Below are 27,250 nucleotides of genomic sequence, written 5' to 3'. Positions count from 1 at the left end.
TCGCCGTAAGTAAAAGCGCTACAGCGATGCGTTGAGGCGCAAGTGCGCAGCACCGCCCTTTGCCCTTCCCCCAGTGGAAGAAAAACCAAGAACGGCCCGCACCGTCAGGGAAGGCTGCTGTGTTTGGTGCTGTTGTGCACCAAAGAAGAATCATGCGCAAAATGCCCAGAGCCCCCGTGTCAACTGAAGCGCAGCCCCCAGCGTGTGCGAAGTCTGCTGGGGCCATGCATAATGTGAGCATACGGTGCTGTCGCACACTGTGAAGTACTGCAAATAAAGGGCACCAAACAATGGCCGCATCCCACCCCCATAAAGGTAATGCGGCCTGCAGCGTGAACAATGCTGCTGCGGCTGTGCATCAAGAAAATGGCACTATCATGCACTAAGAAAAGAAAGAAAAATGGCCAGGGCCTCCCCCGGCTGCCCGGCAGTAAGGCGAGAAGGCCATGGCACGGCCGACAGCATGAAGAAAGCTGCTGCAACAGTGTGGACAGAAGGTACATTGCTGCAGAACGCACCGAAATAAAGTGAAAAACAAGGGTGCAGACATGCACCAAAGTAATAAAATGCCAAGAGCCGCCCGCAACAAAATTCAGTAATGCGTAGAAGGAAGGGGAAAGGTGCTGACATGCACCTGAAAAAGATACAAGTGCCCGAAGCCCCCCACACACCCTCACTGAATATCTTGCCGTTTGCCTACCTTTTCACCTTGAGGCTGGGCAAGAAAATGAAAACTTTCACAATAGGAAAAAAAAAGAACAGAAGAAGAAAAGAAGAGAGAAAAGTGGAAGAAAGAAGAAAGTAGAACATACCTGCAGCTCCTGCAGCCCCCTCCACCCTGGTGAACTCCTCCCGGCAGCATGGCTCCTCTCCGGTGTCTGCCTTCAACAAACCAGACATGAGAGGAAGAAAGACTGTCTTCCACCTAGAAACAAGTGAAACACTGGCATCTAGTGGCCAAAGTAGGTACTGCACCCTTGTTTCTGTTTTTTTAACAGGGAAGCAAGCTGTGTTGAAAACAAGTCTACAGCAACACCCCAGTGAGTGATTGTGCCAGACCAACAGCGCACCCATGGAGGAAAATGGCGCAGGAAAGACAAAAACAGCGCAGAAGACGGAAACGGCGCAGAAGATGGAAACAACACTGCACAGGGAGGGAAAAGGCTGCAGCTGTCCCAGCCAAGTTGCAAGAGTGAGAAATGGAGTAAGTGCCACGTGAGGCACGAGGAGCGCGCGCATGGCCTGCGCAGCCCTTGGCGGCCATCCACGGCCACCGCCGAAAGAACGCCACATACCCCAGCAGTGATGGACATCACCGCAAGATGAGAAAGGGACATGCCAGGCATCAACAAAAGACACCCAGAAGTGAAAAGAGACTATGCCACAGGTGCGCAGAGAGCTGCGCCAGAGAACATGACGACACGTGCAGAAGCCGGAGAAGATGGAGAGAGCACCCAAGAGCATGACGTAACGCACGGGACAGGAGTCCGTGTCAGCCGGCCATACAATGACAGAAGATGACCACCGTTGGCCCATCAGTGAGTATGTAATCAGAACTGACCGACCCTGCCAAGCAGATGGAGGCACGAGTGAGCGCTGCAACAGTGCAGCATCGAGGCGCAAGAATGGTGCCCTCGAGTGAAGAGATGGAGGTAGAGAACAGTGACCCTCCTGCCACGGAGCAGTCCACCAAGAGGATCTGGGAACAGACCAGACCGGGAGAGGTCTGCCAGAAGAGCGGATCAAGTCTTACCGGCAGGACTCAGCCTGCGAGAGGCTGCGACCGAGCGAGATGCACCAGCGGAGGTGCAGTGATAGGTCCTTGTGGCGCAACATGCGACCTGTGGCATGACGCCACACCAAGGAGGAAAAGGAGAAGAGAGCGTGGCACGATGCCACAACAAGAAATGAGGAGAAGAAGAGAGGAGTCTGACAGACCGGTCACACCACAGATCGACTCCATCACAGGTGTGCAAGCGGAAGGAAGTAGAGTGACACAACTGAGGACTCGTGAGAGCAGATGAGGAAGTATCCATCAGCAGAAGACAGTCACCGGGGTGAGCAGATGCCACTGAAGACAGCTACGCGGGTGGACGCCCACGCTTCTCAATGCGATCGTCTTGTAATTTGTCACTGGCTGCTTGGCTGCGATGGCATCCCTGTCGACAACTGCAGGCCACGCAAGACTCGCCAGTGGCCACGACGTCCATCAAGTGATCCTTCCGCTGACGTATATGCTGCCACCCGTTTGATCTGCAGAAGGATGAAAAACATCATCATCATCATCATGAGGTGTATCGCCCAACCACCGAAGGAGCACAGCACCACCCAAGTGGAGCCAGTCAGTGACAAGAACCGATGCTGACAAGGTATCTCTGGCAACGTGGAAACATACCACCTGAACACCTGCCATGAGCCCGTGACGCCTGCTGTGAGAGCCGACCAGATCATTTGGACCATTGACCCTTGGGGTTGCACAAGACTTGGACGTGGCCCTTTTGGGAGTTCAGAGAGACTCCTTTGGCGCGGCCTACATTGGCCTGCACAGCCCACGCAGTCCCGTGGCAATCCAGGGGCAAGGGCCTCCAACAAATTCCTGTGAGAGAGGAATCCCACTAAGAGAGAATGCAGGAAGCACAGAGGTCTCATATTGAGAGACTGGTCACCCAAAGACTTTGCTCTATGGCCAGAGCATCTGAATCCTGATGGCTCGAGTAAGCTGACCCTTCATCAACCACCCTTGGGGCTCCATGCGAGATTAGGATGTGGTCCTGTAGGTGATTCCTCTGCAAAACCTTTGCTGGGCCTGCAATAGGCCGGCACAGTCCACGCAGTCCTGTGGCAGCCCGCCAAAGGGCCTCGAGGAGCCTCCTGTGCGATGGAGTTTTGGCAAGAGAGGGAAGACTGTTGCTCCTCTGCCGCTAGAGTCCCAGTTGCTCCAGGCCATCACGTCATCTGTAGTCTTAGGAGGTGTACAGTCTCCAGTGCCGGAGTGCCGTCCTGAACTGTGTACAGTGTACTCCCTACTGCTGCAGATGCACCCGCATAGACTTTAAGTTGTACATAGACTTTGACAATGCGAGCCCAGGCGGGACTGGACCGACAATATCCAGTGAACTATGAGGTCGTGGTCAAGCGAATGAAGTATCCGGATGTCATCTGCATTGCTGTTTGTGTTCAGCGCAGTCTGGTAGAACAACGGAGGCGTGCTGTGATGCCGAGTGCCCAGCTACACCTGGTCCATGCCGCAGCTCAGGTAGACCGCCTGAAGAGACTCTGTATATATTTTGTGTCTTTGTTTCTCTCTCACAAATTGGACTTTGTTGTTTCATTCCTCAATCAAGTTTGGAAGGGATTTAGGGGGTCATTCCGACCCTGGCGGTCATAGACCGCCAGGGCCGGGGACCGCGGATGCACAGCCAACAGGCTGGCGGTGCATCCAGGCCAATTCTGACCGCGGCGGTAAAGCTGCGGTCAGAAAAGGGAAACCGGCGGTTTCTCGCCGGTTTTCCCCTGGCCTGAGGAATCCTCCATCCGCCATGGGGATTCCGACCCCCTTCCCGCCAGCCTGGTTCTGGCGGTTTTCACCGCTAGAACCTGGCTGGCGGGAACGGGTGTTGTGGGGGCCCTGCAGTGCCCATGCCAATGGCATGGGCACTGCAGGGGCCCCCTAACAGGGCCCCACAATGATTTTCAGTGTCTGCATAGCAGACACTGAAAATGGCGACGGGTGCAACTGCACCCGTCGCACCCTTCCAATCCGCCGGCTCCATTTGGAGCTGGCATCCTCGTGGAAGGGGGTTTCCCGCTGGGCGGGCGGGCGGCCTTCTGGCTGTCACCCGCCGGCCCAGCGGGAAACTCAGAATTACCGCGGCGGTCTTTTGACCGCGCTGCGGTATTCTGTCGGGGGAACTTTGGCGGGCGGCCTCTGCCACCCGCTGAAGTCAGAATGACCCCCTTAGTGTCCTGCTGGACACGTTCTAGTATTTACGCCAGCCACTCAGCTGAGGGCTGGTCTTACATGCACACCCCACACTCACCCAACACAGGTGTCACCAGTCAGGTGACCCTGCCAATAAAAAGGGCCGGGGGCATGTGCCTGGGGCCAGTTCTAACCACTATGCTACTGTGTTTGCGTCAGTGATTTAGTAGCATGAGGGCCTAGGGCCCCCAATACCACACAGATTATCTTACTTAATTTATTTTTTCTTGTAAATTATTCACCAATGACATTTCTGGCAGCACCAAAATGGGCTTCAGAGTTGTATTGCATGTCCTGGTTTTCCCAGTGTGCAACCTTGTGTGTAGGGCCTGGTGGAGGCCAAGGCCCTGTGTCTGATTACAGATAAAATATGTTGCCTCCAGCATATGACTGAACTTTCTTAGGTAGTGCATGTGCTGAAAACACCATCGTTGAGGAAAATTGATTGACGTTTTATCTGCCTCTCTGAGTCTCTGCGGTTTCCCTTGCCTCTCTTGAGGGAGATTCTGAAGACCTCATTAAGAGAGGTGTAGTCAAAAGTCCAAGACTGGCAGTACCTCTGTGGAGACCATGGTGCTTAAAGTGCAGGGACACATACAATAATTGGCTTTTCACTGGTCGGGTCATATATACTCATTGCTAAAAGTCACACTTAAAAATATCCCGATTTTTATTAGTATCTCTTATCAGCTCAAATACTAAAAATCCCCAAGCACAGATTTTTTGCAGGTGTAATAAAAGTGGATTATTACTTGATCACGTCTCTATATTGAGGAACAGCTGCAAAACTGACAACTTAAGATATAGCATAAGAACAACAGTTTTTTTCTTACGTTCAAAATTACTGTAGAGTTTGTGGTATTTAATCAGCATGGGTTGATGTTATTCAGCATGCACATTTAATTGGTAGTCTGGCCCTATATGGTATGATTTCATATTATTTGCAGCTCTCAAAATTCAATACATTTGGTAAGCTGGTAGTTAACTGAACATTAGTTTTGTCACTGTACTAATGCAATAAATTGTTCTCTATAGATAGGTATACCAATTAATACCTACTAAGACCCAACTAAGGAGTCTGTCTTTCAGACGCTGGCATATGAACAAAGATCCTTTTCAAAGGCGACTGCAGAAACTAGAAAACTGACACTTTATCTGCAGATGATGACAGATAATTTTTCCTCCAATGGACATCACAAATCATTCTTTTTTGGGTGTGGCGATCAGCTTTAGCGATCAGGGAGACCTCATGTGATCAGTTCTTCTACAAATTACCATAAGAAATACTACAAAGTGTGGGCTTCAGGTCAGCCAATTTTAGCCATTGATCTAAATGTATTTTTCCTGGTTGGCCATGTCTCCTTGAGCTGTCCATCAAGTAGATGGCATTTCACAATTGATTATTGGTTCTATTTGTTTTTCAATTAGGCTTTTGTAATAGGGCACCTAGTTCCTGATTTAAGGAAAGTGGCACTGCATCCAGTGCAGCACCACTTTCCTTGCGCCCCTTAGCACCCCCCTAACCTCACTATGTGTGCATCCTATCTAAAATACAACGCAACATGGCAGTACTTAGGGAAACTAGCATCAAATTGTTTTACACTAGTTCTGAGCTTTGCAGGACTACCATCAAAAATGTTGATGCTAATCCTGCAAAGCCCATTGAAAACAAAGGTGTGCCTCCTTTTAAAGCCTGCTCTGAGCAGACATTAAGAGTGCAGAAAAAAATTATGCAAAGAAATCTCTTGGATTTCTTTGCACCATTTTTTGGCCCCCTTTAATGGGTGAAAGCCCCCTTTGTGTACATTATGCCAGGCGCAGGCGTAATGAAGCGCAAAGGGTTACAAAGTGGAGTAATGCATGCATTGCACCACTTTGTAAATGTGGCGTGGCGATTTTGGTCTTGTTGGGCCAAATTAGCGTAAAAAAAATTCGCTAATGTGGAGCAAGGAGGCACTAGGGTCTCTTAAATCAGCCCTCAAGTTCTTTGGTGTATTTGTTTTGCTGACGCAACATTTTAATTCCTAATTTGTGGCTACTTTTTATGTTTAGATGCCCTAACCTGCCAGAAAGAAACGGTGCTATTCACTAATCACCCTTGCGTGTATTTGTTATTTAGCTGATATTACAACACATTGCTGGATTTACAACTTTTCAAAATCACATATTAAAGACGTGAGGCAAACACAGGCTTTTTTATAGATACAACAAAAATACTTATCTTTTGTTAAACATAACTATTATGCAATAATATGCCTGGTTTGCCTTTTATTTCACTACTACATCATTTAATTATTCATGGAGAAGGCAGCTAAACTAAAACAGCCTGTTTGGTAACCTCACCCTGGATTTCTGCATTTTACATTTGAATCATCAAAATAAAAACAAAGTGAAACTTGTCCATTCATTTTAGGATTTATAAACAGAATTTGTTTTATAAGAGTTAAAACATACTGGCCCATTCACAGACTACAAAGAATGTACCCTTAATGATAGAACGCTATACACTGCATCATTGTATATTCATATCTTAAGCACATTGTTAACATTATGTGTCAATCCAAATATCTGAGTGGAATTTCAAATGTTGCTTTCATCATAAAGCAGGCGCACAATTGTTTAGTTAGTGCCCCAGACAAGCATTTGTCTGTTGAGAAAATACACAAAACACATGTGCTAACGTTTCCTTCCCCACACAACTAGTATTTTGACTATACAGGGAGTGCAGAATTATTAGGCAAATGAGTATTTTGACCACATCATCCTCTTTATGCATGTTGTCTTACTCCAAGCTGTATAGGCTCGAAAGCCTACTACCAATTAAGCATATTAGGTGATGTGCATCTCTGTAATGAGAAGGGGTGTGGTCTAATGACATCAACACCCTATATCAGGTGTGCATAATTATTAGGCAACTTCCTTTCCTTTGGCAAAATGGGTCAAAAGAAGGACTTGACAGGCTCAGAAAAGTCAAAAATAGTGAGATATCTTGCAGAGGGATGCAGCACTCTTAAAATTGCAAAGCTTCTGAAGCGTGATCATCGAACAATCAAGCGTTTCATTCAAAATAGTCAACAGGGTCGCAAGAAGCGTGTGGAAAAACCAAGGCGCAAAATAACTGCCCATGAACTGAGAAAAGTCAAGCGTGCAGCTGCCACGATGCCACTTGCCACCAGTTTGGCCATATTTCAGAGCTGCAACATCACTGGAGTGCCCAAAAGCACAAGGTGTGCAATACTCAGAGACATGGCCAAGGTAAGAAAGGCTGAAAGACGACCACCACTGAACAAGACACACAAGCTGAAACGTCAAGACTGGGCCAAGAAATATCTCAAGACTGATTTTTCTAAGGTTTTATGGACTGATGAAATGAGAGTGAGTCTTGATGGGCCGGATGGATTGGCCCATGGCTGGATTGGTAAAGGGCAGAGAGCTCCAGTCCGACTCAGACGCCAGCAAGGTGGAGGTGGAGTACTGGTTTGGGCTGGTATCATCAAAGATGAGCTTGTGGGGCCTTTTCGGGTTGAGGATGGAGTCAAGCTCAACTCCCAGTCCTACTGCCAGTTCCTGGAAGACACCTTCTTCAAGCAGTGGTACAGGAAGAAGTCTGCATCCTTCAAGAAAAACATGATTTTCATGCAGGACAATGCTCCATCACACGCGTCCAAGTACTCCACAGCGTGGCTGGCAAGAAAGGGTATAAAAGAAGGAAATCTAATGACATGGCCTCCTTCTTCACCTGATCTGAACCCCCATTGAGAACCTGTGGTCCATCATCAAATGTGAGATTTACAAGGAGGGAAAACAGTACACCTCTCTGAACAGTGTCTGGGAGGCTGTGGTTGCTGCTGCACGCAATGTTGATGGTGAACAGATCAAAACACTGACAGAATCCATGGATGGCAGGCTTTTGAGTGTCCTTGCAAAGAAAGGTGGCTATATTGGTCACTGATTTGTTTTTGTTTTGTTTTTGAATGTCAGAAATGTATATTTGTGAATGTTGAGATGTTATATTGGTTTCACTGGTAATAATAAATAATTGAAATGGGTATATATTTTTTTTTGTTAAGTTGCCTAATAATTATGCACAGTGATAGTCACCTGCACACACAGATATCCCCCTAACATAGCTAAAACTAAAAACAAACTAAAAACTACTTCCAAAAATATTCAGCTTTGATATTAATGAGTTTTTTGGGTTCATTGAGAACATGGTTGTTGTTCAATAATAAAATTAATCCTCAAAAATACAACTTGCCTAATAATTCTGCACTCCCTGTAGACTTTGTTGATTACCAAACACTTCCCCTAACCAAAAGCCAGGCTTATCAGCTTTGGAATTGACTGTTAGAGAGCTCAGTCCTTCTCTTCTGTCTGGAGTTCTCTTCAGTAGCACCATGGCAGCCTTAATAGGTATGAGTGCTCTTATTAAAGTGTGTAAAACAAATAATATAAACATTTAGCTAAAGATATAGGTGGTCATTCTGACCCTGGCGGTCTTTGACCGCCAGGGCGGAGGACCGCGGGAGCACCGCCGACAGGCCGGCGGTGCTCCAATGGGGATTCCGACTGCGGCGGTAAAGCCGCGGTCGGACCGGCACCACTGGCGGGCTCCCGCCAGTGTACCGCCGCCCCATTGAATCCTCCACGGCGGCGCAGCTTGCTGCACCGCCGCGGGGATTCCGACCCCCCCTACCGCCATCCAGATCCCGGCGGTCGGACCGCCGGGATCCGGATGGCGGTAGGGGGGGTCGCGGGGCCCCTGGGGGCCCCTGCAGTGCCCATGCCACTGGCATGGGCATTGCAGGGGCCCCCGTAAGAGGGCCCCTACATGTATTTCACTGTCTGCTGCGCAGACAGTGAAATACGCGACGGGTGCAACTGCACCCGTCGCACAGCTTCCACTCCGCCGGCTCGATTCCGAGCCGGCTTCATCGTGGAAGCCTCTTTCCCGCTGGGCTGGCGGGCGGTCTGAAGGCGACCGCCCGCCAGCCCAGCGGGAAAGTCAGAATGACCGCCGCGGTCTTTCGACCGCGGAACGGTAATCTGACGGCGGGACTTTGGCGGGCGGCCTCCGCCGCCCGCCAAGGTCAGAATGAGGGCCATAATTTGTAGTTTTCCATTTCATTTTTTTTTTAGCTTTTGGTAATTGCACAATAAATGTGAACCAACTTGAGTTATTGATAGGGCACCTTATTATAAATCTGTACAGTAACAGTAGTAGAATGCCTATTTGGCTTTGGGGACTCGATTCTCTCAACTTTTTGAGAACTGGAGTTTGCACTAAAGAAAATGCTACTAATATCCTCTCTAATTTCAGTTACGATCTCTGAAGACGTCAGAGAAAAAATATCATTTGGAGCCCCTGTTACCATTCAGAATTATGTTCTCAGTAAATCTAATGACATCCAATAGGGCAGCCTTGAAACTAGTTTAGGGCAACAATATACAGAAGTTACTTTGAATAGGCATCCTGTGTGTGCGAGATAGACTTTCCCAAATAAAATTAATCATTAAGCTACTTTTCTCTGCACATCTGTAACTCCATCCAGGAAAAAGTACCCATTTTAAATCATCTTCACACCAAAGGTGTTATAAGTGTCATTAAAAATTTCAATTATATCTACACTTTAAGGGTAACATCTAAAATCCATCATTTGTCTGCATCAAATATTATGTTGCGATAATCTCATCATACTGAAAAAATGTAAAGTTGGACTAACTTGGTGCAGCTCTTCAGTGTTACTGAACAGGGATGTACACCAAGCTTTACATCAGGGCCCTCCTTGATGCCTGGTGATAAAGGAATATTTTCTACATTGGTTTTGACGCATAACAAGCAGCCAGTACCCTAACTGTAATGGATCAGACGGTGGGCTGCAAAACCTGAAAAACTCATGCAGAGCACCTCACATGATAACCAAAGACGCTGTTAATGTTCACATGGTATAGCACCACATGAGCACCACTTTTGGGGGAAAGATTTCAGCACCAAATTACTCCACCCACCTTTATATAGGCTAAGCAATATCATGTGGAACCCCACACTTTTGTGGTTTATCTCACAAATAAAATCACATTCAGAGGGAGCAGCCTTCCCATAAATCTGAAATGCAGAGAAACAAAGATGTACAAAACTGGTCGCCCCACTATAAGGAATCTTCATATAATGGTAGAAGACGGAATGCCAGAAGGGATGTTTGAAATAGAAATAATACTTTGTTTTCACATAAAGGATAGTGAATATTTATTAGACCCTACCTCCATCAGTGGCAACTCCACAACTTGGGAATGTCCAGGGGAAGGACCCAGCAAGATGGGTGCTCGCTGAACTGTGGTGGTGGGCCTTGGAGGTCCCGCTGGGTGTGGGCGGATCCACCCGGCATGTAAAAATCGAAGCATTGATTGACTGAGAGTAGGTTGGATCAGGTTGAGACATTTATTTCTGAAGAAGCAAATGAGCAAGACTGACTGGAGGTTGAGAATGACTCAATTGAAGCAGCACCATACCACCCAGGCTAAATACCTAGAAGATGGCAAAAATTATTCAAGGTGAAAAAACATCTGGGTAATGGGATGGATACCCTGATGGCAGACCTCAAACAGCTGTTTCTGATGGATACAACTACCTGTGGATTCCTCACCTAATGAATACTCCCATGGCGCCAGCATTCAACGGAAATCTTCTTACTAGTCTCTGCACGTCGACGAGGACGTCACTCTAGCCCACGCGACGCCGTCTGACGTCATACAGGCAATAAGAGGTCCTCGACGACGTGCGGACGTCAGTTCCCTTTTTTTCCGTGCATTCGAAACGGTTATCTTCGAGGGAGCAACTGTTACTTTTGTGGTTACAGTGTATTTTTGCTGCGTAGTCTTTCGCTGTGGTAATAATGTCGCAGAGAAAGTCTGGATTCAAGCCTTGTCGTGAGTGTGGAGGCAAGATGTCGGTGACGGATCCTCATTCCGATTGCCTTTGGTGTTTGAGCTCCGACCACGACGTCTCGACTTGTGATTCATGCCAGCACATGAATCCAAAGGCCCTCAAGGAACGTGAGGCGAAGCTGTTTATGGCGAAATCGAAGGAGAAGCATCACAAGAATCTTCTTCTCCAAGACATCGGCGTCATCGAGACTCCCGGCGCCGTAGAGAATCTCGGCGTCATTCGAAGGAGACTCGTTCCAGGTCTTCGGATCGGCGCCGAAGGACATGGGAGATCAGTCCCACGGTTACGCCGCATCCTTCGACGCCGTTGCCCTCTCCGGCGTCTCCAACTTCACCTGGACAGGCGTCGGTGATTGAGGTATTGGAGCCTCAGGTGTTTTCTCCGGCGTTAGACGTCGAGGCCGGCGTCGGGGTCGCCTCCGAGACAGGCACCCCAGTATCCGGCTTTTCCCACCCCTGGAGCCGATAGTTCCGCATTCTTGAATGCGATGTATGCCATCTTCCAACAGATGGCTCCAGGGGGTGCTCCGGCTGGGCCTTTGGCCTTTTCATTGGGTGATCCTGCGCCTCTTCGGCCGGCACCCTTTATGCCCTATATCCCTTTTGGGAACGTGGGCTCGGCGCCAGGGTCGGCGCCGGTGGCCGCTCCGGTGGCTTCAGAGGAATTGGCCCCGGGGATTTCCATCCCGTCGACGTCGACGTCGGGATTTCGGCCTGTGACTCCGGTGGGTCCATCTGCTTCGACTGCTCTTTCGTTGGCGCCGAAGTTACCTGTGGCGCCGGACGCGGCGTCGGTGGCTTCTGAAGATCGGCGCCGATCTTCGACTTCGGCGGAGGCATTGTCGACTCCGCGTATTGAACAACGGCTTCATTCGAGGAGACGTGCTCTCCGTGTATTAGAGGAGCAGGAGTACCAACGAGCCCTGGAGGAAGGAGAGCTAGAGGACTCGGGTGATGGGCTGCGTGGTCTGGAGTCGGCCAGTGGGCTGGACACTTCCCCTGAGTGGGATCTTTCGTCCCCCGGAGAATACACTGAGGAGGCTGCTTCCTTTCATGCAGTGGTACGGAAGGCAGCTAGTTTTTTGGACCTGCCTTTGCCGGTGGTGGAGGCTAAACAAAACCTTCTAACAGAGGTGCTACATCCGGCCTCAGCTGCGGCGGAGCCTCTTTTGCCATTTAATGACGCTCTGCTGGATCCAGTGTTAGAGGTGTGGAAGAGGCCGGCATCTTCCCCAGCAGTTCACAGAGCCGTGGCCAGGAGGTATCGGGCGGCTCCGACTGACCCTGGTTTTCTGTCTAGGCACCCTACGCCGGAGAGCTTGGTGGTGCAGGCCTCCTGTTCATCCAAGTCAGCGCCTGGTCCTTTCCCGACGGTGCCTGGGGACAGAGATTCAAAGAAACTAGAGGCGCAGTCCAAGAAGATTTTTTCGTCCTGCAGTCTGGCGTTGAAGGCCACCAACGCAACCTGTATCCTGGGGAGGTATATTCATGCTCTGATGGATGACATTTCCTCATCATTTACAGAGCTTCCCCAGGGTCTTTTGGATGTTGTTTCAAATGCCCAGGCTGCTGCGACCCAGATTATCCAGACGGGACTGGATACGACCGACTCGGTAGCCAGAGCAATGGGCACAACTGTAGTGGCAAGGAGACAGGCCTGGCTCCGTAACTCGGGCTTTTCTGCGGATGTACAGTCCACATTGTTGGATCTCCCGTTTGATGGGGACAAACTGTTTGGAGCCAAGGCTGATTCGGCCTTGGAACGTTTTAAGGAGAGCAGGGCCACGGCTAAGTCGTTAGGGCTCCAAGCTCCTTCTTCCACGGCCTCTTCCAGATTTTTCAGGAGGTTTCGTGGATTTGGGCGTGGCTCTTCCTCCTCTTCCTTTCGGGGAAGATATCAGCAACCTGCCTCTTCCCATCCCTATAGATCTTTTAGAGGGAGAGGTAGGGTCCGCACCAGAGGAGCCTCTCAGCAGCACTCTGCCTCTTCCTCATCCTCTGGTGGGGTGCAGCAGGGGAAGCAGCCTTAGACTTCCACCATTTCCCACTCACTCCTCTCCTGTAGGGGGAAGATTACAGCATTTTCTCACCAAATGGAAGACTGTTACAACGGACACTTGGGTTCTCAGTATTGTGGGAAAAGGCTACACCCTTCCCTTTCGGGAGTTCCCGCCCCTCATCCCGCCCCGCCCTTCTTATTGTTCAGAAGAACACCTCCTGTTGCTAGAACAGGAGGTACAAGCCCTCCTTTCAAAGGGCGCGGTGGAGTTGGTCCCAGAGCAGGAAAGGGGTCGAGGATGTTACTCAAGGTATTTCCTGATTCCCAAGAAGGATGGTCGTTTGAGACCAATCCTGGACCTGAGGATCTTGAATTGGTTCCTCAAGCAGGAAAAGTTCAAGATGCTGACCCTAGCACAGGTGCTTTTGGCGTTGAACAAGGAAGACTGGATGGTGTCTGTCGACTTGCAGGATGCTTACTTTCATATCCCGATACTCAAGTCACACAGGAAGTATCTCCGGTTTGTGGTGGGATCGCAGCACTATCAGTTTGCGGTCCTTCCGTTTGGTCTTACTTCAGCACCGAGAGTCTTCACGAAGGTGATGTCGGTGGTTGCGGCAGAACTCAGAAGGAAGGGGATAGCAGTATTCCCTTACTTGGACGACTGCTTGATCAAAGCCAAGTCCCCGGAGCTTGTGTCGCATCATCTGCAGTCAACAACCCAGTTGTTGTTCGACCTGGGTTTTTCGGTGAACGAGCCCAAATCTCACCTAGAGCCCTCTCAGCGCCTCCTGTTCATAGGGGCAGTACTGGATACAACATTGGGTCGGGCCTTTCCTCCGCCTCAGCGGATTCAAGATATTCAGGATTTGGTTCCAATGTTTCGAAATGGAGCGGTAGTTCCAGTCCTCAAGGTCCTTCGTCTGCTCGGTCTGTTTGCCTCCTGCATTCTGTTGGTCACGCATGCTCGCTGGCACATGAGGGCTCTTCAGTGGTGCCTCCGAAGGCAGTGGTCTCAACACAAAGGGGATCTAGAGGGTACTGTCAAGATCTCCAGAGATGCTGCTGTGGATTTGAAGTGGTGGATTGCAAGCAACAATCTTTCACAAGGAAAGCCGTTCCAGCAGTCGCCACCAGTGGCCACAGTCATAACGGATGCTTCCACTCTAGGGTGGGGAGCTCATCTGGGGGATCTGGAGATCAAAGGTCTTTGGTCTCCAGAGGAACAGATGTTTCACATCAATCTGTTAGAGTTACGGGCTGTACGTCTGGCTCTCAAGGCCTTCCTCCCTTCCCTTCGTGGTCAGTCGGTACAGGTCCTAACGGACAATACTACCACGATGTGGTACATAAACAAGCAGGGAGGAGTGGGGTCGTACCTTCTCTGCAGAGAAGCTCTTCGACTATGGTCCTGGGCAAAGGACCATCAGATTTGCTTGATAGCAAACCATCTGGCCGGAGTCTTGAACGTGCGTGCGGACAGTCTCAGTCGCCAATTCTCGGCAGACCACGAGTGGCGTCTCCATCCAGATCAAGTCCGTTTAATCTTCCAGAGGTGGGGGTTTCCTCGGGTAGATCTGTTTGCCACTCGGGAGAACGCGCATTGTCCGTTATTCTGCAGCCTCCAGTATCCGATGCAGGGAGCGTTGGGGGACGCGGTTCAAATAACCTGGTGCGGCCAGTTGCTTTACGCGTTTCCTCCCATACCCTTGATTCCTCGAGTATTGAGGAAGATTCGCCAGGACCGGGCTCTAGTCATTCTAATAGCTCCGGATTGGCCAAGGAGGGTATGGTACTCCGACCTTCTCCAACTCTCAATGTGCCCTCCGCTCCGTCTCCCTTTCAGGGCAGACCTCCTCTCGCAGTCGCAGGGGCAGGTTCTACACCCCAACCTCCAGAGTCTGCACCTACATGCCTGGAGATTGAACGGGGCAACCTGAGTTCCTTCTCTCTCCCGCCTGAGGTAGTGGATGTTATATTAGCGGCCAGGCGACACTCCACTAAATCTATCTACGCTAATAGATGGTCTAAATTTGTTGCGTGGTGTGGAGAGAGGCAGATTGATCCTTTGCATGCTCATCTATCGGACGTTTTGTCTTTTGCTCTGTCTCTAGCGCAGAAAGGTTGTGCAGTGGCTACCATTAAGGGTTATTTATCGGCCTTGTCAGACTTCATATGTCTTCCAGACCAACCATCTTTATTTAAATCCCCTATTGTTATCAGATTCTTGAAAGGTCTTCTAAATAAATATCCTCCAAAGCCATTCGTTATGCCGCAATGGGATTTGTCCCTGGTCCTGACTTTCCTTATGGGGTCCCCTTTTGAACCTATGCATTCTTGCCCCTTAAGGTATTTGGTTTTAAAAACAGTCTTCCTGATAGCTATAACATCAGCAAGGAGAGTGAGTGAGTTGCAGGCCTTATCAGTAAAGCCCCCTTATACAACTTTTTATGGGGATAAGGTGGTGTTGAGGACCAAGGCTGCTTTCCTCCCGAAGGTTGTTTCACCTTTCCATTTGGCTCAGGCAATTACTTTGTCCACGTTCTATCCTCCGCCTCATCCTTCCAAAGAGGAAGAAAGACTGCACCGTCTGGACCCAAAGAGGGCGTTGAGCTTCTTTATTGATAGAACAAAGGATTTCAGGCTGGAGGATCAGCTGTTTATTGGATACGTGGGCAAGAGGAGAGGAAAGGCAGTCCCCAAGAGAACACTATCCAGGTGGGTTGTTCTTTGCATTAAAATCTGTTACTCTTTGGCAAAGAAGGATCCTCCTGAGGGCATTAGAGCTCATTCCACCAGAGCTAAGTCGGCCACTTCGGCCTTGGCCAGAGGTGTTCCTGTGGTCGACATCTGCAAGGCCGCAACTTGGTCGTCCCTTCACACTTTTGCAAAACATTACTGTTTGGATTCTGAGGTTAGAAGGGACGGCCATTTTGCACGGTCAGTGCTGCAGGATTTCTTGGTTTGACCATTTAGGCACCCACCGCCGGGCGTGGTACTGCTTTGGGACTCTATTCATTAGGTGAGGAATCCACAGGTAGTTGTATCCATCAGAAGAACGAGTTACTTACCTTCGGTAACGACTTTTCTGGTGGATACATTAGCTACCTGTGGATTCCTCACGGTCCCACCCGCCTCCCCGTTGCCTTTCTGGTCTTACCAAGTAATCCTTGAGTACGCTCCTCTTGGTCTTTGAGGGTGCAATAGATGTTGTATATATTATATTTATATATATGTATATATGTATATATCTTTGTGTATATACTTGATGTGTATATATATATTTTTAAAAAGAGAGAGTTATATATATGTATAAAAGATTTACAGTTATTCATGCAATGTTGTGTATTTTTACAATGTAATGGGATGTTGCCTTGCTCTTTCATTGCATTGCCTGGTTGTTCTCATGCACGTAAAAAATGATTGGTACTGACGTCCGCACGTCGTCGAGGACCTCTTATTGCCTGTATGACGTCAGACGGCGTCGCGTGGGCTAGAGTGACGTCCTCGTCGACGTGCAGAGACTAGTAAGAAGATTTCCGTCGAATGCTGGCGCCATGGGAGTATTCATTAGGTGAGGAATCCACAGGTAGCTAATGTATCCACCAGAAAAGTCGTTACCGAAGGTAAGTAACTCGTTCTTTTAGCATTATTTCACCATATCCTCTCTAAAGGCGAAGACTTTATAATTGAACTGACAAGACACATTGTTTTCCCCACTTACCGACTAAAACAAGAACTCTCCTCTGTTGGACTGACTGGGGTCTACTTCTGCAAACTAAAAAACAGAATAATGGTTAAGGCAAGAATGATGAAGGTAATCCAATTCAGAGTAGACAAGAACACTCTATACCAACATGTTTTCGATACCAACCTTGACTTGGAGGCAATAGTTCTGAGATATCATCTTACAACTACGCCAGAGGAATGTTTCCAATCAATGGGGCTATATTATATATCTCCTTTTCATGTTAACTGAAGCAGCTTACACTGTATGAGATGTAAAGAGGCTTTAGATATGATGAGTCTGAAGTTGTCAAAGACAGATAGAGAGCAAGATAACAATAACAGATCCAAACCTGTAAAGTCCAAAGGTGACTTGTCACAGATTAAGACTCAAAAGAAACGAAGAGTAGAGTGACTGTGCCCCCTCTATTTGTTTGTCATCTTCTCTCCTTCGATGCTCTGTTTAGCAGTATAAGTACTGTAAGTTTTTCTATGCTTAATAGGCTTTCAATCTCTGAGTTCTCCCATAATAATCTTTTGGCTGACTGGTCAAATAAAAATGTGCTCGTTTGGAGAAAATAGGTACTACACTCATAGGTAACATATGGCTGTTCTGGATGGGGTTGTGGTGAGAATTAAACATGGAACAAAGGGTAACAGTTTCTCTTATCTGTGGCTCAAATGAAGGTAGAGTCATCTTCAATCCCTTCTTTATTAAATGGAGGTCTTTGCAAGGTTAATTATGTTAGTAAATGTTAACTTTACTTTAATGTGATGCTCAACAATTCTTAGGACAGATCAGACAGCACACACAGCATCCCCAAAAAAACATCCCCAGCTGGGATGCTGCTAAAGAGTAATTAAAATGGATTTTTTTCCCACACTCAAGCATATAAGAAGAGAGTGAAGAACAAAAGAAATAAGCTTGAAACTGCAGTGCTATTATGAGGGATCCCAAAGGCAGAATGCAAAGAAATGAGCTAGAAGATCATGTATTAGGAACAACAATGAGAAAATTTTTATGTTTGGGCCAACAACTACTGGGAAGAAGATAGGAAGGCTGTTCGCTTTCCAGCAAATAATTTAAAAGTGACATAGATGTGTAATTTTATAGAGAGATACAAGATGAGATAGGAGCCATACATTTTCCCACAGGAACCATTGGGAATTTTCTTTGACTACTATACAACACTATATGCAAGGGAGGGGGTAGGGAAGGAGCTTCAGGATACTTACCTAGAGAGTTACAATTTCCCCCTGCTTTCACAATCGTCATGGAAAGATCTAGAACCTGTTTTAACTTCACAGGGCGTCAAAACCACACTACACCAGCTTCCAAGTAATAAAACACCAGGCCAAAATTGCTTCACTGCTCCCTTTCTCCGGATATTTCAAAACCTACTGTGTGAGTCCTTGTCCAAACCTTTTAGATATATTGGAATGGCAGGTTCTGTAAAGGATACCATGACTGAGTCCGGGATAAGGGTTATCCCCAAAGCGAGCAAAGTCCCTCAATTATGCTTATCGTACCTGAGAAAAGTGGTTTATTATAGGTGTGGCTGTACCACCTCACCATGTAAAAAAGTCACAATTCCTTATCAAGTCCAGTCAGGTTAATTTGTAAAGTCAGGCTTTATCAAAGGAACAAGTGTAAAGTATTAAAATGTAGCAAAACAGTTGAATAAGAAGACACCGGTACACAATAAAATCCCAATACCAATTGATACCAACAGGATGCATTTCTGTCTTTAAAAAGAAACCTTGATGACAAAAATCCACTGGAGGGTTCTGGAGATATTAATTATTAAATAAACAATAAATCACAGCTTTTTACTCAGCTCAATAAATCATTATAATCTACATTGATTCGCTGTTTAGGGTTAGCCACAACAAGTAACTTTAAAACTGGTATATAGGCATTCTTGTGGCAGCCAACGCTGGCAGGGAGCCAGTCACAGGGACCAATAAGGTCAAGTTAAATAGTTACCTTGCAATGAGAGGAGCCTTCAGTTCCTGGCTCTATAGATGAACACCATAGACATCCGTGGAGTGGCCCTGATGCAAGGGATGCAAGACTTTGAAAATACTCAAGAATGTTGATCAGGTGTCTTCCTAGGGCCACCCCTCGTCCACAAACACTGCAGGACAACTTTGGCCTTGGAGTCTATGTACCTTGAAGTCTGGGTGTCCCTCAAAGTCTGGGTCTACTGGTGTATGATTACAACAAAACCAGTGGTTTCCTTTAACTAGCAGCATTTTATTTTGCTGGGAGATCAAATTGCACTGCAATGATTCTCCTGGCTTTAACAGACTCGGGTGCACTTTCTGAGGGTTGAGAATCAGACTCCACTGCTGCACTTTGGTGGTTAGCAGCGATCAGGCATTCTTGGCTACCAACTCACCAAGGCAGGCTTATTTAGCTTTTATGGCCCTGTAGTTGTAACAGGGAGTCAGCCAACTGACTCCTGGAGTCACCTTCACACCTTTATCTCAAGCAGGACATCACAGGCATAGTTCTCTCTTTGCTAGCCCATGTTGCAGCAGATGCATTCCAATCTTTGGTCCAGTCTCTCTTTGCTGAGTCCAGGGAATAGCAGAGCATTCCTTCAGTCCTCTGTAGTACAGACGGGATATGAGGCTGGGGTTCCAGGGTACCACTTTTATGCCCGTTTGTTGCCCTCTGGGATGTGTTGACTGCTAGCCAAAGTCCTTCCATGTCCACTCCTGCCTTGTGATGACGTCCTGTAAATTGTGTCATCTGTCAAGCACAGAATGCATCATTCTGTCCACTTCCAACATGGCAGAACCTTTATTTTGGTGCGTGGAGCTCCCTAGCCCATCCCAGAGATATGGCTACCGGCAAGCTAATTGCCCCTGGAAAAACTGGTTTGGCAACAGCTTCTCCCTTTCTGTCCTAGATGTCAGCCTGTCTGATAAAACAAATGAGCACCTTAAAATATCATGTCTAGTAGACCCATTCAGAATTTAGCACTGCTGAGTTGTCAGTCTGTACCCATGTATTTACTAATGTGGCTCCTAGTCTTTCCATAGTAAAAACGACAATGCAAGTGTTTGATGTCAGGGCATGTAAAGTTATTAAAACACATATCCATCTTTTTAATACAATGCACACTGTTTTTAGGGCTCAGTAGGCTTTTGTTTGGGGTGACTTAGACATAATAAAAAGTAAGGTTTTGGGCTTTGAGATGTAAAACTGCTATGCCAGCTAGCAAAGATGGGCTGGGAGTCATATTTTGGTTTGTCACACTCATGGTGGCAGAACAGTACTGCAGACCACAAGGGACACCCTAACTTACAGGACCTGGGCACCTCTTGTATCGTAAACTAGGGACTTATAAGTAAGTTAGCTTATGAAAAGTCTGGGTGAGACAATTAGACATATTTCTTTTTAAGTGTCCGAGTACAAGCACTGAGGCCTATTTGGTAGCATTCAGTGTACCTTTGGAGTTGAAAAACCAGCAGCAGTACTCCTAAAACTTGTGGGTGATCATGCAGAAAGAGGCATCCCCTTACAGTACCACCATATTGCTCTCCTTAATCAAGATGCAAATGTTCTTTCAAAAATCTTCACAGCTATTCTGCATTCATTTTAGCCTGAGACAATTTCACCATTAGAGATGGGCTGTCTTAAAAGAAGCCAGACTAATGACGGACAGCATTAGATTAGTTTTAAAGTCAGCAAAGCTACCAGAGAAAAGATACTGATCATTCTTGTCTTTCTTGATGCAGAGCAGGTCTTTCCTCAGGTTGACTGGAGTATCTAGAAAAGTGTTGGCAAAAACATAGTTGAGCCTCGATTTACCTTTTTGAATTTTGGCTCACTTTGTCCAAACAGTAAAAGTAATTAGTATCAATAATGCTCATTCTCGAAAGATCCAGCCTGAAAGAGCAACTAAGAAAAAGTAACTTTTCCAGGGTTACATTTTCACTGCTGGTCGCTTCTGGAGGCTAATTTGCATTAACTGTCCATTAACTCTCAGCCAGCGCTCAGCTTGAAAAGTGGTGTAACATTCCTACCAGGAGAACCGGTAGGCGGACCCGAATGGGCGAAGATGAACTTCTCTGTGGTTAATAGAATGTGCACAATGGGGTCTGTAGGCATCTTATTGACACCACAGTGTCGGACAAGAGAACAGGATGTCAGGACAATTCTTGTGTTTCTCTGGTCTGGTTCATAAAGGACAATGCTTCTGTCTTAGCAAACATTTGTTTCTGGGTCCGTTGAAGGTACAGTGCCTGCTTCAAACTGGAATTTTGTGATAGATGTAGGAGAACAGTAGTGATGATTATAGTGTGCTCCCTACACATCCACCACTCGCAGAGCCCAAGTTTAGTGAGGCCGAAGACTTTGCCATTTTGAAAATGCCCTAACATATGACATTTTGGAACAGTTTGCAGTATGGCAAACAGTAATTTCAGAAAAAGTGGGTAGGGTTGCCCCTGTTAACTGTTAATTCATTGATTAGGGAATGGCAAGGAGTCAACCCTATTTAGTAGTTTGTGCCAGATGCAAATTGAGAACCGCAAGGCACCCCATCAGAACACTTTGTTGACCTGTGGAAGAGAAGAAGTGAACTGGACCTATAATCTATAAGGAGCTCTGAAGGACTGGACCTCTCCTTTGTACCAAGGGCAAAGACGTGGGCTTCAAGGCTCAGTTGGTTGTCCTCTTGTCTGGCTGTAGGGACAGAAAACCTGCAAGAGGCCTTTTCCCTGCAATTCCCAAACTGTCCAGTGGCAAATGGGACTTGGTCTAGACTTTTATTACTTCCTCACCCTGAGAGTCTCTATGCCAAAGGGGTCTTATAACTGTACTCCTGTGGTTTCTTTGGCAACAGGAAAAAGTTTGTAAACTTTTGTAAACTTGTGCTCCAGAGCCAAGGGGACCTGCCATGAGAAGCACCTGACTGGCAAGAGGATCTGCCATGAAAGGTGCCAGACCAGCAGTTCCACTGCGTAAGATTGAATGTCAGGTTTGACTCCTTGAAAGGCTCCATCATCTCTGAAAGAATAAAGCCTCTTTCCGTTTTGTGATTTTATTTAGTCAAAAACCTCAAAAATCTTCAAAGCCTTAGCAGGACCAACATGAGGCCGGTATCAAACCAGCAGGTCCACTGTGGTGAATACAATAACAGATTTGTCCGGGGGCAGGGGGTGGGAAAGGAAACAACCTTCTCTCAAAAAAATTGCCCAAATCCACTTTTTTGTTTAAAACGTAAAAACGTTTTCAAACGTTTTGACTTGTTGGCTTTTTAGTAAGATCAATCAACTTGTGATATTCAACCAGGATCAGTCAAATCTCAACTTGATCCCCATCTACTTCAACTATTGACTCCAACTGATTGTTTGTGATTGTGTTGCTATTTTCACTTAAATACTTAAAAATTCAAAACTCTGGTTCCCCATATTAGATTGTTGTTGTTTTGGTGTCATTTGTTCACTAATTGTTTCTATTTCCGTCTGTGATTTTTATTGCTTGGTGTTTTGACTTTATTACTATTTTGGTACTGCACACATGCTTTATACATTGTTCTAAGTTAAGCCTGTCTGCTATGTGCCATAGGTGCCAGGTGACTGATCTCATGTTAATTTAGTGACTTAAAGTCTTCCACCTAACAAGAGTAGCGATTATTCCTTGAGGTGGGCTGTCGCCCATTGCAAATTGTAATCTAATTTCTTATGAAAAGAAGAAATACGTAAATATTATCAAAAAAAGGATAACTCTAATTATTTAAGTCAGGATTCACATTTCAGATTCAGTTTGTCAAGTAGTATAAACATCAGATCAGAACAAATATTTATGTTCAGTATTGGGTACTAGTTTATTGTGTAAGTCCTAATGATCAACTGGAAAGACTGGTGGAAGATTTCCTTTTATTACCATTTCCACATGTTGCTTTTCTGTTTTGGTGTCATGAAGTGCCCCTAGCATGTAAAATATTAAACATTAAAGAAAAACATTAAAGAGGGGTTCAATAAAATGTTACTCCATGCATACAGCAGTTCTCATGTCTTGCAGGAAAAAGGTTAATCATTTTTATCTATTTGGAATTGTAAAAAGTCACTTGGCCCTTTTTTCTAGCAAGGCATGTATTTAATTACTGAGCTTCAGGTTCATCCTATGTTTTTTTATCATCTTTACTATTAAGAATGTTTTACTTCTGCACTGCAAATACTTCAGTGGTCACTGTAATCAGAAAGCTTATTTATTCCACTGCAGATTAAATTTACCTGACAACTCTCTCCAGTTTAATATCATAATCTCCTTTTTTTTACTAGATACATTTTAAGATTTATCACTACCCTTTATTACTATCCGTCATTCCCAACATCAAATCAACGTTTTATGTAGTACCTATTGGAAATTGGATTTTTGGTTGAGGGGTGAGAACCATTCTCAACCAGAAACCAGAATTCCTGTCAGGGTGAACCACAAAAGTCACTAAATTATCCTCTGTTTAACCCCCTGGTAGCTTGGCACAAAAGCAGTCAGGTTAAAATGTTAATTATTTATGCAGCACACTAACAGGAAAAAAGTTAAACACCACACAAGAAGAATCGCACACCAATTTAGGGAAATAGAATGTGACAAATAATTTGATACCAGAACAACAAAAATCCAATCAGTAGACGCGGAGTAAATAATTGTTAAAGTTTTTAGTGAAATAATTAACATCTAAAAGATAAAAACGGCAAACGTGGGCATCTAGTTGTGCAAGACCAGGGCAAAATCGAAATTTATGGCCGACCGTGATGGAGCACAGCTCGGATACATGTGATGTATTGTGCCCAGTCTCAGTTTACCTTCAGACTTAGAAGAATTTTGGAAGAAGGATTGCTATGCAGGTTCAGCAGGACAAGGCACTTGGCTATGTCTGACGAGGAGGCACTATCACCGGGGATCCACTAGACGAAGTCGCAGTGAAGTTCCCTAAATTGGATTTAGTTGCTTTTTGGAAGTTGAAAATCTCCAGTCAGAGGAAGCTGCAGGCTGTAGCCGGCAGGGGTTCCAGGAGGCCGGATTCCCTTACGGAAAGGAGCCATTTCACAGGAAATGCTGCTGTGGAGAAGAACGTAGAAGGAGCTACAGTGAAGTCAAGCTGACTGGTGATGCATCTTAGGCGAACCGGCGAGCAGGTAGTTCCTGGTCTCCTGTCATCTCCCAGAGCACTTTTTGATGTAAAATGTTCTTAACCCCAAGTTTTAGTATTTGGCTGTTTGAGCACGTTTAGCACCACTTCCAAGGGTCCTAGACTAGGTGCATACAAGCTGGATGGAAAGACTCACTTCTGGCAGGGTCCAGGTGCAGGCTCAAGGTTGTTGAAGCTTTTTATGTCCCTATAGCTCAAAACAGGAATCCAGCCAAATAACCCTTGAAGTCACTGTGGAAGTCCTGGGAATCAAACAGCAAGGCAGGCCTCAAGCAAAAGGACAGTCCTTTGAAGGTACAAGACACTCTTCAAGTGGCAGGTCAGTCCTCTGAAATGCAAAGCTGGCCTCAAGCATCAGGGCAGTCCTTCGAAGTACGAACCGCCACAAATGCTGCTGGAATTTCCTTTTTACCTGCCCAGGCTCCAAGAGATCTGGGGTGATAAATGTCATGTGTAAAGTTCTTTGTGAGTGTGCTGAGGTAGCTTCTTTAAATTGTAAGGGGGAGGGGGACAGCTCCACCCAACAAATCCTGGTAGGTCGGCCCATCTTGTCAATACTTAGCCCCCCCTTTGTCTCACTGTCTGAGATGAATACATAGAGGCAAACTGTTGTGCTAATCACAGTCATGTGACTCAAGCCACAGGCTGTAGGCACCACATTGTTAGGACAAGAATACATCAACTTTCTTAAAATAGCATTTTCAGAATTCTGACTTAAAATCTGACTTTACCGTTAAAGTGGATTTTAAGCTAAGTCTCTATAACAGCTTTTTTGGGAACAAAGTTCAAAATCTCATGTGTACTGCTTGATGTTTTTAAGCTAACACAATATACAATGTCACTTGAAGTCTTTATTGGCTCATGCTGTGTTCTAAAGTTGTACTTTGTTGTTGAAAAGCCTCAATAAACATTTTGAAATAAATAAAATGATTTTAAGTTGTAATTTCTTTAGGACCCAAGACCAATAAAAAGTGCATTTCAGCAAACAGGAGGTGAGAAAGCAGAATGCTTAGGAGAAAACCACCATTAGGGATGTCGGGTCTAAGAGTACCAAAACCCAGAGGTGTCTAGGCACATACAAGAAGTCCAGGAGAGCCGTGTGATTAGTCAAACAGCTAACTAAACCCTTCATTATTATCAAATTGATTCTTGGCAAAGGTATATGACTAGTATTCTTAATCTGTTCATAAATGGATTATTATGATGGTTTATTCCATGAAGAAGACATGCTAAGCATTGAAGTATTCTCCTCTCTGTTTTTAGGATGTGATAAAACAAAGGTCTCACTTTATTACCTAAGGAATCTTGCCTTAGCTTCAGACTCTGAAAGTCCTTCCCCAGTCAACAAATATTTGGGATATTCCCACCACCTCCGCAGAGTATTTCTTAATTTTCTAATTAAAGTTTGAGATATAGTATGAGGCAGTGCGATTTGAGAATCTCTGCTCAAGAACTTGGAGATTTCACCATAAGCAATTTCTGTGATTTGCCCTATTAAAACACTGTGCAGCGAAGGGAACGTTGTGCACACCCTGTTCACCTACTTTATTTTCCCTTACCCTTTCCTGAGCATGAAGATCATTTTTTCTTTTTTTTAATTTGTGTGCTCTGGCAATTGACAGTGGAAAATGTTCTACGCTATTTTCAATATGCTGGCTGACACTTATCGATTTGATAATTTGAAAAGGATACAATCGTAAATTGCTTTAAAGTATTAGAACAAGTAGCGCAGACTTTTGCCAGTAAAAATCCACCTTTTTAGACAGCCCACTCTTTGACTTGTGTTGGTGTACACGTGGAATACGCTTTGCTCCAACTTGTTCAGATATATCACTTAACAATGTTAAAGAGTGCAATGTAATGGCTTAATTGACACTCACCTTGGTTATTTGCAGGCAACATGGCGCCCCTACCCTCAGTATCTTTTGTTACCTCCAGTGCTATAATTAAGCTGCATTTCTTCACCACGCTTGTGCATGCAGTACTGAAAACTCAAAAGAATAGAAAATGAATTTGTAACAATTTGGTGGTGTATTGTGTTAAAGTGCAATCAATAGTAGTGTCTTGCAAATACAATTTTCTTCCTTATACCTACAGCTATGAAAGTGTCTGACAGTGATAAATATGTTTACCTTTCAGGTAAAAATGTGGTATGACAAAGTGGGGCATCAACTCATAGTGAATGTGCTACAAGCAACAGACTTGCCTGCCCGAGCCGACGGGCGTCCTAGGAATCCTTATGTAAAAATGTACTTTCTTCCAGATCGGAGGTAAAATTTCAGTGCGATTTTAGACATTTGTTTTTAATTTAGATGGTTATGATGTGGTTTATTTTCATATGTTTATATAAAGCTGATTACTGGCAGATAGTTATAGTACGGGTAGAGAAGGAAACTGAGACATGAAGCAAGGGTGTGTTTTGTGCAGGATACTCAGTGAAATATAATGGGGAAGATGTTGTTATGTGACTTAAGTCTCCTGGTTCCACTGCTGATGGTTTAAGACCCCGTTGCTACTATAATGTATTTTTTGACAAGCTAATACAGGCTTCAGCTTTCTGTGGGTCTAAATAGGTGATACAATCTGGAGCCCTATTTCTATTTCTGGGTTCCGGTGAATCTTTTCTTCTGTGTCCTGAGAGGTAAAGAGTAACAGTTATCAAATCATTTAAGCAATTTCTGTGCAACCTAAATGTTACACAGCAATATTCAAAGTCAAATTAGAGATTCAAAGGGGCTTTATTACAGACTCAAGTCAATGTTGCATAAATGAGTCTCAAAACCATAGTATAGAAATATAAAATCACCAATGGAGAGTTAAAGCATCCTACATTATTAAACTTAGTCAGCATATACAAGACCAAGACTTTAATTGCTGCAATACAGAAAATCAGAAAAAGCATGTGGTTCCGAGGCACCAGAACCAAGTTCTCCTGCGCAACCATTTAAACTAAACTCTAAACTATATTAATTCTAAAAGACTGTTTGAGAAAGGGTCTGCAAACACAAATTCTGTTGAATATTCAGTTAAAAGAGGTGCAGTGGCATAATGTCACATAGACAATTTGAGGTCTGTCACTCAGAAGGGTCCATTCAGCTCAAAGGGTAAAATGGATCTGAATCTCTCGCTATCTAAACCTTCTTTACATCAAAGTTTCCCAAGACGATCACATCACAGTAGAAGCGCGTCAATTGAACTCCCAATTAAATTTAATTAGAAGTTACAACTTTCAGAAACCTCGTACATCCGATCTTGAAATTCTTTAGTCTCAGCAATTTTAAAAGAGTTATAGCTGCCAACTTCCAGAATACTCCTCTTTGTCCTTTCATAGGTCATCTCAGGCTTTCTTATATCTCACGGACAATAAGCTTCTTGTTAACTCCATCTCAGCTGCTAACACCTGCATCTTAGAGAGAAGACATTTAA

General features: G+C 45.6%; 1 protein-coding gene across 7 annotated transcripts in view; it reads left to right on the top strand.

Moving 5' to 3' along the window:
- RIMS1 (regulating synaptic membrane exocytosis 1) overlaps positions 1-27,250 on the top strand; it is a 2,255,956-nt gene that overhangs the window by 1,265,430 nt on the left and 963,276 nt on the right. For all 7 annotated transcript variants that reach the window (XM_069235695.1, XM_069235694.1, XM_069235701.1 and 4 more), the window contains one exon: positions 25,964-26,094. In XM_069235695.1, the coding sequence (XP_069091796.1) occupies positions 25,964-26,094 (131 nt within the window). The remainder of the gene's footprint in view (positions 1-25,963; positions 26,095-27,250) is intronic.

This window comes from Pleurodeles waltl, chromosome 5, assembly GCF_031143425.1.
Source record: "Pleurodeles waltl isolate 20211129_DDA chromosome 5, aPleWal1.hap1.20221129, whole genome shotgun sequence".
NCBI classification, from domain to species: domain Eukaryota; kingdom Metazoa; phylum Chordata; class Amphibia; order Caudata; family Salamandridae; genus Pleurodeles; species Pleurodeles waltl.
The sequence above is the reverse complement of the archived record's forward strand: the minus strand, read 5'-3'. Positions and strand labels throughout refer to the sequence as shown.